This window comes from Rhea americana, unplaced genomic scaffold, assembly GCF_003343005.1.
Source record: "Rhea americana isolate MKP2758 unplaced genomic scaffold, rheAme1 scaffold_588, whole genome shotgun sequence".
Taxonomy (NCBI): Eukaryota; Metazoa; Chordata; class Aves; order Rheiformes; family Rheidae; genus Rhea; species Rhea americana.
In genome coordinates this window covers 36,961-49,164 of record NW_028186743.1, presented here as the reverse complement: position 1 = coordinate 49,164, position 12,204 = coordinate 36,961, and the positions used below count along the sequence as shown (strand labels likewise).

The 12,204-nt window shown below is 48.5% G+C and overlaps 1 protein-coding gene across 1 annotated transcript in view; it reads right to left on the bottom strand.

Annotated features, from left to right (window-relative positions):
- The window catches only part of RAB11FIP3 (RAB11 family interacting protein 3), a 63,617-nt gene that overhangs the window by 41,686 nt on the left and 9,727 nt on the right, over positions 1-12,204 (bottom strand). The window contains exon 2 of the mRNA XM_085319409.1: positions 4,456-4,547. Within this exon, the coding sequence (XP_085175535.1) occupies positions 4,456-4,524 (69 nt within the window). The 5' untranslated portion in view covers positions 4,525-4,547. The remainder of the gene's footprint in view (positions 1-4,455; positions 4,548-12,204) is intronic.

The window sequence follows — 12,204 nt, the reverse complement described above, 5'->3', positions numbered from 1 at the left end:
CGGGCGGCGAGCAGGGCCTCGCGCCCCGCGCCGTCCTTCCTGACCCAGGGCACGAGCCCTGCCAGGGGAGGGGGAAAAGGCCCACAGCACCCGCGCTGCTTATCGCGCTCCTGAGCGGCCTCCACGGGGCACGGGCGCGTGCCGGCCCTGCCTCTGCTCCGGCCCACCGCGTCCCACGCGCCCGTTCCCGCTCCCAGCGGACCTCCGACAGCACCCCCAATTCCCGCGGGTCGCTTTCGGTTTGGGAGCGCCAGCCCTCCTGCCTTGCACGGCGTAAAGGGGCAAYGCGGGCGAGCGCTCGCGCCTCGGGACCGAGGCAGAGCACACCCTGCAAGGTGGGCGAGGAGAACGCCGACCTTCGCAGCAGCGCACCTGCAGCGGCCCGGCCTGGGGGGAACGTGCACGGCGTCCGGGCAGCGAGCGTCCGCGCCCCGTTTACACGGCTTCCGAACGCACAAGCTAGGCAGGCCAGCCAAACCCACGGTGATCATTTCTGGGTGATGTTTCCTCGCAGAAGGACGGGGCAGGAAGCTTGTCAACCCGTGCTCTGTATGTGGCTGGGCACAGGGGCAAGTGCACTGAGTGGAACCACAAGCAGGCACGTAACCCTCTGGCCAAGCGATGCACTGCTGCCCTGGAGCCAGGGGGACAGGTAGGTGACATTCATGCTGCGTGCGTGGCACGGAGCACTGGGGACTGGGATGAGCCACCTGCAAGCAGAGCTCCTGCCACACRCAAAACCACGTGGCTGCAGGAACAAGGGCTCCTGCATTTCTGATCCCCTTCAAGCAGCTGTCTCAGCTGAGCTACACCACCCGAAATCTTCTTTGAACACAGTTTAGCAGTCAAGGCACATCTGCCAAACATACTTGGCAACACACAACGAGAGCCAGGCACTCCGTGCTCCCCTTGCACATGCACCTTCGACTGTTCCTACCTGCCTCCACGCTGCCCCAAGGGCCCACGTGGCACCAAGGCAGAGACTTGGGGGTAAGCCCTTCTCTGAAGTTTGCCATCTCTGCTGGGGACTTCACCTAATTACAGAAAGATCAAGCTCCACCTGACTATGAAAAAAAAAAAAAAAAAAAAAACACTGCACTCTCTACCACATCAGCTTTTACCTACCATCTCTCTCCTCCTTTCCTATACTAAGTCAGTATCTTCCCAAGCTGAGATGATCACATTCATGCCTGAGTTGTGGAAGTATCTGACACTACAAAGGTCCTTGTGTCAAAGTTCAAACCTTGCTCCCTTCAAGAAGCTTTCAGTCCTTCCTGGATGGAGAGTGGTGGTTCTTGTCTCTGCAGATGAAACATGCATCGACAGACACCAGCACTGGGTGTTCTGGGCTCTCCACAGACGTTTAGCTTTCTCTGATGACAATCAACCGAATGAAGAGAGCATGAGTCACCAAGAGCAGCCTTATCGATAAAGTGAAGACATTGCCATTTAGACTGCTTAAAGCACTTGTTCACACTTGTTTGAACAAACACTTAGGAGAAAAGCTCTCTGTCAAGGCCTCAACATGTCAAAGAGTTGAGCACTCAACCAAGGGGGCTTTTGTGCTGTTTTTCAGAGACTACAGTAGATACACCAGATAGAATTACCACAATTACTCTGACCATCATGGCAGCACAAACTCAGCATCAGTCGTTCATGTCACATTTAAAACACCTTCTGTTGCAGCATTACCATGACCCAACAGGAAGGAAGCTAAGCTCCTTAATCCAGGACCCTACCATAACAAGAGGGGCACATTTGCTGTCTAAAAGTCCATTGATTATGTTTTAGAGGCTTAAAACAAAGCAGTCATCTTAAAAAGGCAGTTTAGCTGACTGGCAGTCCAACAGCAATGGCAAATTTTAGAGTTGCATGCTTGCTGTGCACATTATTTCCAAAACAGGGGCAGATGAGAATGCAAAATGCTTTATGGTAGAGTCAGATAGGAGGTCTACTTAGCAGAAGGGCAATGCCTTCACTTTGAGGAAGATACTTTCCCCTTCTCTCTTCTAGGCAAATCCAGGCCAGGCAGAGTATCTACCGGGAAAGACCATTTATACTGTGTGCTGCCTTACAGCTTCCAGAGCATCTCCCTCCTGCACATAAGGATGGCCTGCCAGACTCCTCTGCTGGTTAGCAGTTCAGCGGGGCAGGCAGCTCAGCGTGTGAGCAAAAAACTCATTTGCGGCTCCCAGCAGGTTGCTCCGTACCAGGATTTCTCGCGCTCCGCCTCTCCGAAACAGCTTGAGCTTTCCGAGGTACAACACTATAGGACATGGAAGAAAATGCACTTTGGGAGCTCACTGCTCAGCTGAACGAGAACAAAAAACCTCACGCCCCAAGGCACCAATTTATTTTTACTCTCACGGCGCTGAGCRGTATTTCTCGATCATGTTCTCTTTTGCTGAATCTCTATGAAATCCTTGCAGGCTGGAAATTATTTTGAATCGTGTATCCAAGACAACAAGGGTAATTCTTACCCAGCATATTAAACATACATAGACACCAACAGAGCTCTGATGCTTTGAAGATTACCCGGAGTTCAGTATAAGAACCCATTTACATCTTTCTGAAAAGGAGATTTCAGGATTCATCACTTTCTTCCTCTGGTTCATCTTGCTGTTTCAAGAGATCAGTGGCCCACTGGCAGTGGCCCAGCAGGGCCCACACCTCTCCAGTGGTTACTCCTTCCCAGAATAGCTTGCAACACTGTCAGAGCTCATCTGTGTTAAATGAGCCCTTAGAAACCATCCCTGTTCCAGGTCTCAGAGATGAGCACCCCATGGCACAAGTCTGAGGAGCAAGAAGCTAAGGCCTCCGCCAGCACGAGCACCATGACTCTAGCTGCCAACCTCTAACCTGCTCTGTCCAGCCATTACAAAGCACGTTTATAACCTTTTATAGTACAGAAGGAGGAATATGAAAACACTTCCTTTGCTAGCCTCCCTTCTCTGGAGCTAATACTGGCTTTTGTAAGCTGTCTTTCCAAAGAGAACAGTGACATTTGTGAGCTTTTAGAATTCTCAAAAATTCTCAGTAGCACAGTCAAATACAAGACAGCAGAATTCATTTTACCTTCTCCTGCAGAGACTGTAGACAAGGACAGCTACAGCAGTTAAGCCTCTAGGGAAACAAAGCAGGATTCAACATGCCTAGAAAACCTTCTGGCAGAGGAACCAGCATCACAGAGGCTATGTTAAGTCCATGTTCATTTGAGTTCTCCTAAGGGATTAAGTGACRTGCTCAGGGAGACACTGCAAGTCCATTGACTTGCTGAAGAACAAGAGCCAGTCAACTGGCTCAACAGAAACCCTGCAACTGGCTGGGAAGTGTGACAGCCTTGTCTGTTGTCAAATAAAAGATGCCTAAGTGAGAGTGTCAAGTCACCCCATGTGACGGACCTGGTCTTCCACATATCAGTGAGAAGTAAAGCTGCTCAACACCCAATTTATTACTAGGTAACTCAAAAGAATAGTTTTAGCCTTTTATCAAGAAGTCACAAGACCAAAATAACAAATTACAGACTACTAATTATAAAAAAGCATATATATTGACATGTACATTTACAAGCAGAAAGGYTGGGAGGGCAAGGGAGTCCTTTTGCAAGTAAAGATGTGTATGATAAAGTCCGGGGTATCATGACACAGGAATCAGATACCTAAAGAGAAAAATAAAATAAAGGAAAAAATAGAAAGAAAATACTCAGCCCCCTGTGGGACTATGGATCCAGCAGGCCCTTTGCTCTGAAGGTAACTGCAGCAGCCTTCAGCTCCAGGCTGCACGGCACTGAGCAGGAGCAGAGTAAGCCACAGAACAAACAGCAAAAGCCTCAGTTACAGACAACAAACAGGTCAGTGTAACAGCAGCCTCCTTCCTAGCTGGGAGAACAGATTAAGGACACGTATTGCAACACGTTCCCGTGCTAAGGAAGCCAGAAGAGAACAGAGATAGAGGCCATTTTTTTTGTTTTGTTTTTAGCAAAGGGAAAAGTCACACACACACAAAGCCAGYAATACGTTAATTAAACACCCTTCATCAACCCCAAGAATAACGAGGAAATCCACATTTTGCCCTCTGCTCTGCCTTYTACTGGCAGGACAGCAGCGAGTGCCAATGACCGACTGTGCCACTGTGCCTTTGAGGCAGGCTCTCACCTGGTGCATCTCACACTCGGGCTCACGTTCTTCACTCTCAACCCCAGCGCCACGATGCACCCAACAGCAGCAGGCATCTCTCCTACATCACTAGCATGATTTTGCTAGTGGACTAGCAAGTGGACTAGCAAGTTTTCTAGTCCATTCACTCACAGATGAAAGCATTTGCCTCTAGGATGGGTTGAGCATCCCTGAGCCCTGTCACAGCAAAGGCTCTTCTCCACCAGCCATACCCGCTGCATTCAAGCCTCACACTGCACACGGCTACCACTTGTGGGTATTTACAGCACTCAATACTTGCCTCAAACGTGACAAAGTCATCAAACTCATCAGGACAGGCCGAGGCTTCCTCCTCAGGGGCATATCCCATATCATACAACTGGCTGTCAGGATCTGCAGAGGAAAACAAGAGAGAGAGAATCATCAAAAGGAAACCTGTACCCTCAAAGGGCAACTCTGGGAGCCAAGGAAGCAGAATGACAAGAACTGCCATTTGCACGCACCAGTGCCTTCAGCTTTCAGAAAGGACCTCAGTTCTGAGGCATCCCAATACGACCAAGGAGGGGAGATAATTTGGATGCTGATCCCTGGCAGAGGTTCGAGAAGTCTCTTTCCAGCTCAGACGGGGCTAGCACCTGGATTCTTCCTCATCTTCTCACCATGTGCTGGCCCTGCCATGGTCTCCGTTTCTTTTCCCAATTCCTTCCCTATCACTGTTCTCCCGCATCCTCTTATTCTTCTCCCAGAAGGCTTTAATCCTTCTGTGGGCAGGGAATACATTAGTTCTGTGTGCGACAGCCAACTACCATGGGAACAGTAGAGAAAGCAGGCTGCACCGAAGCTTTTATCATTCACCGTTCCTCCTGCGACCAGCTGCATCAGGAGCCACCCTCACAGGAGGATATGGGAAAAAAAAAAAAAAAAAAAAACAACCCACAGGTTTCAAGGAGATTGCTAAAAAAAGTTACCCCTCCTGCCCCCAAACACACCCGCAGCAGAGCTGAGCAGAATTTCTCTGAGCCTGTACTCTGAGAAAGCAAGCATAAATTCCCCGGGCTCCCTCAAGCAACGGCTAATGACCAATCCAGCACACGACCTAGATCACAGCCTGGAAACACCAAATCAAGATCAGATGCTCTATTCCCAAAAATAAACAGCAGGCTCAAAACCGCGTGCCTTGGAGCTGCATACGTTGCGGCACCAGGTCTGCCTGATGCAGATAAACCTGGCCAGGCAGAGGGAGTCATTATGTCAGTGCTCCCAGGGAAGCTCTGCAGCCACGCAGGGTTTTGGGAGGGACAGGCTCTGCTTTTACGGCTGATGGGGCAGATGATGAGAGAAGAGCTACAAAGCGCAGTCTGCCTTCAGCGTCCGTCACGCTAGCAGTTTCCCAGCAGGCTGGCAGGGCAGCCAATTCAGAGTGCTTCTAGGCTAGAGTCCAAACCCAAGGGGCACATAAGTCATATTAAGCTTTGCTGCAATGGAGCAGCCCAGCCACTCAGATGGGATCAGACATAAGCGCTTCCAAAGGGCATATTCCTTATATAGTCACAGCAAGGACACAAAACTGCTCCCGCCTTGAGTCCATCTCCAGCGTCAAGAAGGGCCGTTTTTCATTAATGGATCTGCATGGCTAATACAAAGTCACGTGACTGGGGCACAGGACAGAGCAAGAAGACAGACCTGCAGTGACACCTCTGCTTTCCCCAGAAAACACACACCATCCCCAAACACCCTCCTCAGTATTTCGTGCAGCTGGCCATTAAAYGCAAGCACAGTCAAGGCTCCAGGAGATGCTGAAGCCATCAACTTGATGGATACYTCCCGCACAGGCTACAGGCTGTAAAACTGTGGGAGCAGGGCAAAGCCAAACAGATGGCATYCTCAGAAATGATATCTTCCCTGACCCGGATACGCGGCTCTCGGAGGAGAGATGATAAATCAGAACCAGGAATAAGTGGAATTACTTTTCCAGAAACTGATGTATGACAACATGCTCCACAACAAGCACATGGTGGGGTCATAGCTTCAGTGGATGAAAAGTGCTGGTTTGCARTTTATGACTTCAATATCCCTGCTGCTTCCCTTTGTCACAGCACTGGGCAAGCAGCACTGCTATGAGCTGCTTCTCCAGCCRTGGGGGTCTTATCGCTTGTAACCCTGAGCAAGGTAGTGAGGCAGCACATGAAAAAGCCAGTGCATAAGCACACCGTTGAAGGTAAGCCAACCTCAGACCACATTAAGCTTCTTAAGATTGCATCTCCCTCCCCACAAGCATTACTCCATCCTGACCTCCTCAGCTCCTCGAGCTGCTGGGCTTTGCCTAGAGCAACATCTACTCAACCAGGCTGGACAGTGCATGCTGCAGCCTGCAACCAAAAGCAGACTTGCCGTTAATGCTTTCAGTGTCTATTCTGAGACTGGAGAGCCTCCTTGTTAACAGCAGGAGATCCAGCCCTGTCCCACAGGAGAGAGGGACCTGCCCGCTGCAAAGCGGCAGGACCACCTGAGAGTCACACGTGAAAAGAAGCCTTTCCCCCCTTATTTGGGAAAATTCAATAGACAATCTATGTCACATCCCCAGAACAGAAGGGACAATCGCACTTCTTACAGACTACAGACCATGCCGCACAGGTGATGGCCACATCTAAGCAGAGGACTAATGTGCTACAGTAATGGGAGTGTCCAAAAGCCATTTGGAGGTCCCAGTTGGATCAGCTCACAAGGGTCCAATCTGCACACGCTGCTCCCGCACCCTCGCCAAGTGCTGCCCCTTTGGGTGCCAGTCCTTGGGGTGCCCAGGTCCCAATTCTGCTCTCTGCATACATCTGCATCCTCAAAGCAGTACAAGGACTTATTCTTCCACCCAGTTGAATGGTTGAGCTAAACAGTGGTGAGACTGCAGCCAGCCAGCWGGGCGCTGGGTGGCTGCCAGGGGCATTTGCTATCTGCTCTAGCATCTCTCCCTGCAGGGCCAGGCAACTCAAAAGCAGCCTTACTCATGTCCACTCTGAGAGATAATTTTGAGTGCTACTGGTGGCACCACCACAGCAGGTCCAGGAAATGTCAGAGCACTCTGAAGGCAGAAGGAGCCAGGCACCGGGCTGCTCCCTTCTGCTTATTCCTCCTGCCAAAAAGATACACACAAAAAGATCCTGATTTTCTACAGACACAGATAAAGCTATTTATTCAGCTCATTCCTTCCAAAGGGAGGATTTTCCGTGAAGCAAAGGCTCCCAGCTCCTTTTGGAAGCTGAGGTAGAAACCCGCGGGCAGCCAACACACAAGCAGCTCACCACCGCTGCCCAACAGCAACTGTCTCCATTACAGTTCCTACCCAAATCAAGTGTTTCCTACACTGCTCCTGGAGCTTTCCCAGTCCTTCGGGTGTTTCTTGGTGCAAGGGAAAGTGAGAYGGCTTGTCGCTCCATCTGTTTGCAGATTGAGCGTGCTGAGGAGGGGGTCTCTTTACAAACACAATCTACTTTCGCAGCAAGCTGAGAACTTCAAAAAGAGAGATTCTTTTTCCAGGTCTCAAGGTTAGAGCTGCATGCTTGCCAGTGGCCTGTTCAGCAGAAGCTCTGACCAGGAGACAGCAGGGAATGCCAAGTGTTTCCTTATCCCCGCACTCCCAAGTCAAAGCCACTTACTTGMTCACTCTGAACAAAACAAAAGGTTGACTTTTCTACTCCATTCATTCCCTCCCCCTCCTAAAAAGCCATATGGTGCTTTGTATATAGAGAGAGTTGCCATGGAGAGCTTGCTTGCCTGCCTTCCAGCACAATAGGCTGCATTAAGCTTTTAAATTCCTGCCCAAAGGAGCCAAAAAAGCCCAGGAGAACTTAGCTGCTCAACTGGTGCTCCATACACATGAAAAGCACCATCTTCCCAATGCAGAAAGAGCCCTGCATCAGGAGCATGGCAGGCTTTCTTCACTGCTCTCTCCTCTACACCATTAGCAGCAGAGCAGGATGGACATGGGGCACCAGCATTAGCACCACGTAACCCTGCTCCAACTATAGCGACACATGGCAAGGGAAAAGGAGCACAAATGTGCAAATTCACTCTGTTCTCCTCTGGCTTCAAAGCCAAATCCCAGCTGATCCACTCTTCTCCCTCACATTCCCTTCCCTGTGCCCCTCACAACATAAAGCATACTTTCATCTCCAAAGCTTACGCTTGTCACCTGACCTCTTCCTTATCCTCTGAACGTTGATGCAGTTAGGACATGTGAAGTCACCCCTTCCCAGCACCGCTGAAAACCACAGCTTTTGTCCAAAGATTCAGATGTCATGAGCTTTGGGATCTGCTACCTCCTCTTGGGAAGCCTTGCCCCTGCATTCGCTTCTCCCATCTGAGTGTCCATGAGCAACGTCTTCCAAATTTTCAATTCCTAATCAGTCACTCCATTGCTGGTCCTGTTATGTCCGAGTCAAAGCTAAAAATCTAAAAGCCAAAGATTAGGCTCCAAGAGACTCTACAGGGAGCTTTATTACTCAATCACCCTACAAAGAGGCTATAAGCTATGTGTTACATCTCCCCCCCCCCAGATTAATTACACTGAACTGTTTGGCTGGAACGCGTGGGCAGGGTACGAGGCATTTGGATAAAGCAGTGATAAAATTTTGCTACTGCAATAATTTAACTAAGGTGATGTTGCTGATGTAGAATTTACAGAAGTAATTGCTATAACCAACAAGACTAGGAACATTCAATATATCATTTAGTGAACTTGGAAAAAAAGAGGCAAAAAAAGCAGATTAAATGTAGAGAGGGATGTTCTTGTAGTCTTCCCATGGCAATGGGAATGGTCCATACCTCAATGCATTCACTAGGTCTCACAAACAAGCTGTGAGCACACGAACAAGAGCTCCCAGTGAGCTGCCTTTGACTTTTAGCCATAACTCTCCCCTCCAAAAAAAAAAAAAAAAAAAAAAAAAAAAAAAAAAAAAAGAAAAAAGAAAAAAGGAAAAAGAAACTCCATCCATACCTGTGAGCAACACAGAAAGCCTTCAGCTCATGGTAGGTTTTTATGGCTTTGTTACAAGAGCAGGATCTTTTGCACAGACTCTAATCTGACTGTCATTTCTGCCTGGTTGTACCTCTGTTTTCTAACATTCTCTGTACAATCACATTGCCCCAAATCACAAGCCAAACCCGTTCTCCAGGTCAGACTCTCCAGCAAACCCGTTCTCTTTCTGCCCACACTAATCTCTGTTTTGGCTCTTCCTCATCCATCTCTGCCTGTACAAAGAAGCCCACCGCAACACACAGTTCCTGGGTTTTCTTTTTGCTTGTCCTTTACAGTTACAGCCACCACCCACACCTTTCCTGCTGCTTAAACCCACTATATGGGCACCAGCTTGCACACTTTCTGGGCATCATTTGCATGCTATCATAACCTCACCAGTTTGTTCTCTCTAGCCCCCCTTCAACGCTCTTTCCTGCACCTGCGCACAACTAAACTTCTCGTTCTACCTTGAGAAGTCTCTTGCTGCCCAGCACACACCCATTCAAACCCCACTGAAGAGATCACCCTCCAAAACCACATCACTCGTTTGGGAGACAGAGATTTGCATTCATGCAAATTCCTGGACTTGCACAGACAGCCGCAAGCCCAGCTCTAACCAGTCAGCCACAGCAGCTATTCTGATTTGATTTTCCCCGGTGCTGCCCTGCTTATGGATGGYAAGTCCCAGACTTACAGCACTGAATTATACCCTACATCTCCCTTCACTCTGAAGATGCCCTCATTTCTCCCAGCATTTTAAAAAACAGTGCTCAAACACTGTCATGTACAGTTTGAGACATGGATCATCTCCACCGGAGCACATCCGTGTGCTCTCCCACCGACAGCAGATTTGTTGCCCAATCGTTTGTCCAGACTGCAAGCCAAGGGCAATCTCGGTCCAGCATGTGGCAAGCATCTGGAGCCACTGGCCAAACTCTAGAGCAGCGCTGCCAACAGCGGACGCACACAACCAATTGCACAACGGTGAAGGATTTCTCCTAGCAGCGCACGTGCAGCTAGGGAGAAAGCAGGACAGGTCACGGGCTGCTCTCCCCGGGGCGAGAAGTCAGACCGCTTGAATTTGCAGCGCTCCCACAGCGGCCTCAGACACATTCTCCATCAGAAGAATCATCGCTATTCAAAAGGGCTTGGAGATGTAATAGTAATTTGGGCTTTTCAGGAAACACCACAGCACAGAGCTACAGCAAAGGAAGCCACAGAGCACAGAAGGCTCCTGAAATAGCTTCTAAAAGCTGCTTTCAAAAGACAGAGGATTTGAGTGAAAAGGCACCTTGAGTGAAGAGCTGTGGGTACAGTAGTGACACACAGGTCAGAAACAGAGCCAGTTTTATCTACTTCGTATAGCAATGACCTAGAAAAACAGAGCCTTTCAGAAGTATTTAAGTCATCTGCCAACACACACTATGCGTACTGCTGCAAGCCACAGAGCCACAAACTCACTCTGAGTTGAACAGTATGGATCATGTGCAGCTAACACACTTCAATTATTCAACACAGTAATAAGGCTGGGGACCTGCATGAATGGCACAAAAAACAGACAGGGAACACGGTCAGAGCCCTAGTAAAAGCATGGTGGCAGCACAGCAATACAGGAGGCAGGAATATGTCATAAGGAAAAAAAAATCCTAGTTAGCACTGAGGGCTACAGGGATTTAGGAGAACCTACTATGCAAAAACTAATATTTCCAGAAGTATCTCAGGATCGTGTACTTTCATTTTAGTCCCAAGCATCCATGCATTGTTAGTAATCACAGGATAAAGGTAGCACCAGCCCAACTATAATCCCTTTTACCTTTGCCTTCAGTAAGCGATACAGGAGCACATTTATAATTTGATATCTTCTGCCTTCACATAAAAAAAATTCTAGAAACAGGAGCAGCTATTTTGCCCTCCACATTACTTTTCCCATGTCACCAGTGACATCTTTGTTCCCCTTAAGATAAACACCAGATCTCCCACCAACATTCCTGTATCTTCACAAGGAACCTGATCTCCGTAGGCTGAGGGGAAGCACACATCTCTCCAACCTCAAGTCTTCTTCCCAGCACCACAGACCCTCTCCTTGCACATGACTGCAGAATGAAGTGGCAAATTTGCTTTTCCTACAACTCAACATGCTGACTCCTCTAGAGACAAAAAGAAAAAAAAAAACCACAACTTACTGAAGACTTATTTTACAACCACAAATTACAACAACAGAATATTCAAGTAAAAAGCAGTGTCAGAATTAAGGTTGCTTACACAAACCTGATCCCCTCACAGATGTTTTAACAGTTCTTAATTTATTGGAGAGCATTGCTCTATTGATTGGTACTTATCAAATATTCCGTTTTATACTCTTAGTTCAGCACAGACCCTCAGGCTTTATTTAGAAATATCATCTGAAAACAAACAGAATTAACTTCATGGTATGCAAGCATCTTGAAAGCATAAATCTAGCTACCTTCGCTTTGTCTCGGAGATCAGGTAAGCGTTGCAGGACCTCTCAGAAAAGGATTACACGCAACTGCGTAAATACGAGAACACCCCAGTTTAGCTTCGCAGAGCACACTGAAGGCAGATGCAGTCTTTGGGACATGCAGCCGCTGGTCCAAGTACATGTAAGTGGTAACTTCTCTAGGTGCTCAACACCTTACCTAATTTGGGCAGAAGCACCTTCGAGATAAGTTGCCCCCCCCACACACAGCACACACACACACAAAAGAGAGAAAACCCTGGATCAAGAGCTTGGATGCATCGGGGTTTTTAACATGCTAGATAACACAGACACAGTTGTTCTTTAGCCTCTTGGATGGGCTGGCACCATTCACCATGCCAAGCATTTCCCAACCTTCCCCACCTTCTCCAGTTCAGAGCCCCCACACAAAGACATGAAGTTAAAGCCAGTTCAGTCCAGCTCCTAGTCCTGTGCCTGACAAATGTTTATAGTAGACTTAGCTTCAAGCAAAAACAGTTATTAATATGAATGCATGGCCTTTGTGAATTTAGATAGAAGTTTTCCGCAGAAGAATTCCTGGC